Source organism: Ciona intestinalis, unplaced genomic scaffold (genome assembly GCF_000224145.3).
Source record: "Ciona intestinalis unplaced genomic scaffold, KH HT000530.1, whole genome shotgun sequence".
NCBI lineage: Eukaryota > Metazoa > Chordata > Ascidiacea > Phlebobranchia > Cionidae > Ciona > Ciona intestinalis.
In genome coordinates, this window is record NW_004190851.1 from 1 (window position 1) to 5,281 (window position 5,281).

The following is a 5,281-nucleotide window of genomic DNA, read 5'->3' on the forward strand; positions in this document are numbered from 1 at the left end:
AACCACAATTACCAACCAGTCACCAACCACAATTGCCAACCAGCCACCAACCACAATTACCAACCAGTCACCAACCACAACTACCAACCAGGCAGCAACAACTACAACAGCCCAACCCACAAGCATAATTACAACACAAACTTCAACTACAGGTAAATAGAATTCTACATATACATATATAGTGGGGTAAGATGGTATACTGTTGACACCTAAACCCTATACTTTCTGATCGTGTTTTACACAAATAACAACGTTGTTTTATAGTTGCGGGGCTTTAGTTATACAAAGCTACAAATTCCTTGTTTGCTACCAAATTGTACAAGAAAAGAGAATAATATGTCCCATCTTACCCCGCTCTATACGTTTTAGAATGTGATGGCGAAAAAGGAGTGAAAAAGGAGGAGAAAGAAGAGAACGAAGAGGAAAAAAAGAGGAGGAGACAAAATAATAAAAAATTCAGAAAAAGAGTAAAGTGGGTAAAATTTTATAAATAATAAGGGTTTAAGTCTATACGTGGAAAGATTTTATCTATATTTGTTTTCTAAATCTAAAACCATTTGTTTTTAGGTCACACATTCGAAAGGTTCGTCTTCTAATAGCTCGGTTAAGGTTTGTGCTGAAACGTTTGAAAATGATACTGAACCGACCACAGCGATTTGCCCGTGTTTAAAATTCTGTTGTGTGAAATTGAACTGTAATTGGTAAAATGTAAATAAACAAACTGGATATCAATGAATTCTATTTGTAGCCTGAATTGATATTTGCGTAGGCGAATATGTGTGTTAGGTTGCCAGACTTTTGGTTCAGAGGGGTATGATAAAAGCTTTATACGGTAGTATGAATGAAATAATAAAAAATAACGTCATCATATAAGATAGAGTGGGGAAAACGGGACACCTACAAAAAAAATAGAATGAAAAGGTGTCCAGTCTTCCTCCAACCTATATATGTATTATATGTACTACTATATTTATTTCCTCGTGTCAGGTAGAAGATACAGGACTGTATAGAAAACAGAACTTAATAATACAGTCTGTTTTTATAATGAAGCGCTGCTGTACTGATACTGGACGTGAGTAGTGTCAGACATCTTGTACTTGGCGGTTATTATAGCACACGAAGTTTATAATACTTAGGAATTCTGCAATGCATGTTTTTCGCAAACTGGTTGTGGGAACGTAAAGAGTTGGTTTCCGTTAGCTTGCAATGTTCAGTTAAGCAGAACGCGGACTAACACACACAATAAGGCATATATGCAGTATAAGCGGTGAGGTTCGCAAAACGCTGGTTTACTGCATGCCCGTTGTCAACAACAAAAGGAAAAAGGAACTCTTTTTGCAATATTGTATATAAATATATGTATGTGAAAATGCGCTCGTCTCCAAAAACTCAGAGAGAAAGTTACCCAACGCAACTACAGTATCAGTTAAAAAAATATGGCCGAACCGGTAAGTAAATACAGTAAAGTTTCTCTAACCTCTAGCCTAAAGCCATTATTAGGATTGCTAAATTAATATTAACAGAATTAATCATAAAATACTGTTGGTCACTGTGTAATAGGTAGCCGGCGCAACCATCAAACAGATATAGGGTAAAAGTATTTATATAGTAAAGGTTGGGGTAGGATAGTCGTCATTTTTTTTTTGTTGACCCATTTGGAATAGTAAAACATATTTACAAAATTATATAAGCGTATCTTTTGCATTTTATCCTTACGATGAACTGCACTAAAGTAACGACAAAATGTACTAAAGTAGTGACTGACTAGAAATAACATAAAGGGCGGAAGTGTGAGACGGCTATATGCGCTATAACAGTACCCAGCTCACCCCACAGAAGCTTACATGATTCTCGTTTAAATTGAAGTTATTTATTCCACGCAGGAAAATTCAAGGTTCGGAGCAATCTCTCTTTTTTTTAATAGTTGTCTGATGGCGATGACCACGGGATATCATGTGACTGTCTTGAACCCGATGACACCAGTTATAGTAAATTTGTTCAATCAAACTCACGCGGTAGGTAGATGTACATTAACTAAGGGTCGACTATACTGGCTCCCATTTTATAGTCTAATTTACAAGAACAAAGTACAGCTGACAAATTTTTAAAGTGTCCATAAAGAAACATTGGGTTGTACCAATGGCTGCTTTGCATTTTGCTCTTAAACAAACACATCCACAGTTTTATCATATGCTTCTTAGCTAGCTTGTGTACAATGTTTTTTAGACTCGCTATGGTACTCCGATGCCCCCTTCCGTCTCCACGTCCATAATGGCCATCGTTAACTCGTTTATATTTGTCGGAGGATTCGTCGGTGGGTTGTCCACCAAGTTTCTGTTGGGCTGGTTTTCCCCAAAACGGGTCATGCAGATCGGCCACGCGGTCAGCTTGCTTTCGATTTTGATAATGGCGCTGATAACTGGACTCACAGGATCCTACGAAGTTCTTATTGTCGGTCGGTTCTTTGCTGGTATAACTGTGGGTGTTTCATACAGTAAGTATTTTGTTAAATGCAGGGTGCAGTTAAGATTATAACTGTAATTTTTCCTTTTAACAGACTTGCCGTCGCTGATGGTTGCAGAAACAAGTGCGCCAGCGAAGTTTGGCTTCTGGCAAAGTGTCGTGGGTTCTGCTGTAACCTTCGGCATTTTGGTAGCTGCAGTTTTTGGTCATCCGAAGGTAATTAACAATCTGTAATGTTCTTACTATTAAAAAAATGTTTAGCTGCTAGGCACAGCAACGCTTTGGCCCGTTGGTATTTCACTGGCCGGCGTACCTTCCATCATTTATCTGATCGGAAGTATTTGGTTGCCGGAATCGCCGTTTTATTTACTTCGAATGAAGAGAGAAGATGAAGCGGTTGAAGTTCTCCAACAGATACGAAGCGGGACAAAGGTCACTAAACACAACCAACCGGGCCTATTACTTTACATCAATTATTTTTGCTTCGCAGAGTGATATATTGAAAGAAATTTCAAAAATTAAAGATGAAATGAAAAACGTTGAACAAGTCGGTATCAAAGAAATGTTTACGAATAAAGGATACAGGTAAACGTGTATATACCGCATATGTTTTCCAATGTTAAAACTACATTTTTGTTGCAGAAACCAGTTTTTTGCAGTTCTCGTTGTTTATTCAAATTTAGTCCTCGTGGGGGTGCATACTTTCGTTATTTATTCAGATCTTATTTTTCGACAAGCGGGCATTGCCGCTGAAAATGTGACGTTCGCCACAATCGGAGTTTTTGCCCTGTCTTTCATTGCTTCCATATTTGGGGTGAGTTTAGAAAAAAACAACTTTTATTACTGAGTTTTATATTAATACTGAGTTTTGTTGCGTTCCAGTCAAAAATCGTGGATCGTTTCGGAGGCTACAAAGTAAACATTACATGTAATGGCATCCTTATCTTTGCGATTGTGCTGTTCACTATAAGTCAGGCCACTGCCCACCTGGCACCGTTGGCAATGCCGTACGTATCGATCGTTGCAGTCGCGATATTTATGTGCGCGTAAGTAAAGTTGATTTTTAATTTTTTACGCTTTTTACTACAGCGACATGGTAATGGGTAATAGATAAAATGACAAAGTATGATCCATGCACCTTATATATAAACTGTTTTGTACGACCATGTAAGCGTCGCCATATAGCATTTTATTTATCCAACAAGTGACACTTTAAAAGTTTCTAGGTTGCTTCGCGTTTTTGTTTTTCTAAATCCTGCACATTCTGCTTTGTTTTTCAGGTGGTCCGGTGGAAGTAATTTAGCTGTTTTTGCTTTGGTGGGTAAACTGACTGTTGAACCGACTCGAGCAACTGCATACGGATACGCCTCCATGCTTCTGTGGACTCTTTCATGGTTTGGAACCTTTATACCCCCATATTTACAGGTATATGGATTCTCAACCTTTATCATTTTGTCCGGTCACAAGTAGGCCTATATCCACGATCCGTTAAGTGAATGAACTATTGAATAAAAGAATGAATGAATTTAACTTATTCATGGTGGTGTGACGGGCACTTATAACACAGATGCCCTTTATACTCCTTTTCCTGTTTATGAGCTTCCATGTGTGAAACCACAGAGACTCGTGGCAGTAATTAATACAAGCATTTTGAGCACAGAGACTTGTGCATGCTCTATCAAGCAGCAGCACAAGTGAAGGCTATGAACCATTATTATGGCATTGCACCGGAAAATGTTGCAGTAATAGTTGCCATTCGATCATATTTTCGTTGAACCTCATGATTTTAATTGCAGAGTGGATTAGGAGCTTATATGTTGATGATCTGGTTATTTTTCGCCATCGTGTTTCTCATCTACCATTTGCTGCTGATCCCAGATACGAAGAAAAATAGCAGCGAAGAAATCCAAGCTTACTTCAGTGGGGCAAGGCAAAATAATACAAATGAAACGATTGAAATGTTTAACAACATATAGGCAAACCAGCAGCATATTATATAGCTTCTGTGCAAAACACGCTATATTAAAATAGCTTGCAATACTAAACTTACGTTTGATAATAAAAAATATAATCACTACATGCATATAGTTATATCTAAATTTGTTTAAAAGCGGGTGCGCTCGATAGGGGTTGGTTTTAATAACTTTGCAACCGTATATTTGTTTGGCAGCCAGAGATTTGTATATAATATCATATTAAGTCAAAATGTTTAATTGCAAGCGAATTTTTTAAATAATCGGCAGGATGTTTTTCGCAGCGTATAGCGTCATTGACGCACCGCATTAGTCTTGCTTCAATTCTTTAGGTTTGGCAAAGTGGTTTAAAGGTATGACCTCGGCGACCTTCGGTTTTAAGTGACCGCATTGACATCATTTTTTTGCGCTGTTGCAGAAAGAAGCGCATTTTTGCAGTTATTGCAGAATTGAGTTTTCGCATACAGCATTCTGTATTTACAAAACAAAATAACAGTCACCGATACACGATGCACATCATCATGGTATACGATAGTTTTTTTGCCGGGAAAATTTACCAGTAAAAAGAAGAAATTTTAAGCAATGTAAAATACAATTAGTTTTTACGTTGTAACTGTAAGCAGGCACAAGTTGCATGAAACGAGACATCTGTTTTATATATTGTGAAAAAGAAAATAATTAAAATGCTGTTTATTTTTATGCAAACCTCGCTTACGACCACGCATGGTTTGAGTTAAACCAACAGAGCTATAATTGTAAGGGAATGTCTAGACTTTAATCGACTGCTCGACAGGTTGCGAAACCGGCGGCAACCATGCACTAATGCACGAGCAATGTTCGTTGGG

General features: G+C 37.8%; 1 protein-coding gene and 1 long non-coding RNA gene across 2 annotated transcripts; both read left to right on the forward strand.

Annotated features, from left to right (window-relative positions):
- Nucleotides 1-440: 440 nt before the first annotated feature.
- LOC108950656 lies at nucleotides 441-736 on the forward strand. The gene is made up of 2 exons (XR_001975309.2): nucleotides 441-472; nucleotides 568-736. It is a non-coding gene; the product is annotated as an uncharacterized LOC108950656 (long non-coding RNA).
- A 572-nt stretch (nucleotides 737-1,308) lies between these two features.
- Nucleotides 1,309-4,943, forward strand: LOC100180650 (solute carrier family 2, facilitated glucose transporter member 1). Its single transcript, XM_002131150.4, has 10 exons — nucleotides 1,309-1,448; nucleotides 1,884-2,015; nucleotides 2,227-2,494; nucleotides 2,558-2,679; nucleotides 2,725-2,895; nucleotides 2,954-3,048; nucleotides 3,106-3,277; nucleotides 3,346-3,509; nucleotides 3,744-3,888; nucleotides 4,260-4,943. Exons 1-10 carry the CDS (start codon nucleotides 1,437-1,439, stop codon nucleotides 4,437-4,439), a joined length of 1,461 nt encoding a protein of 486 aa, XP_002131186.1. The 5' UTR covers nucleotides 1,309-1,436; the 3' UTR covers nucleotides 4,440-4,943.
- The last annotated feature ends 338 nt before the right edge of the window (nucleotides 4,944-5,281 follow it).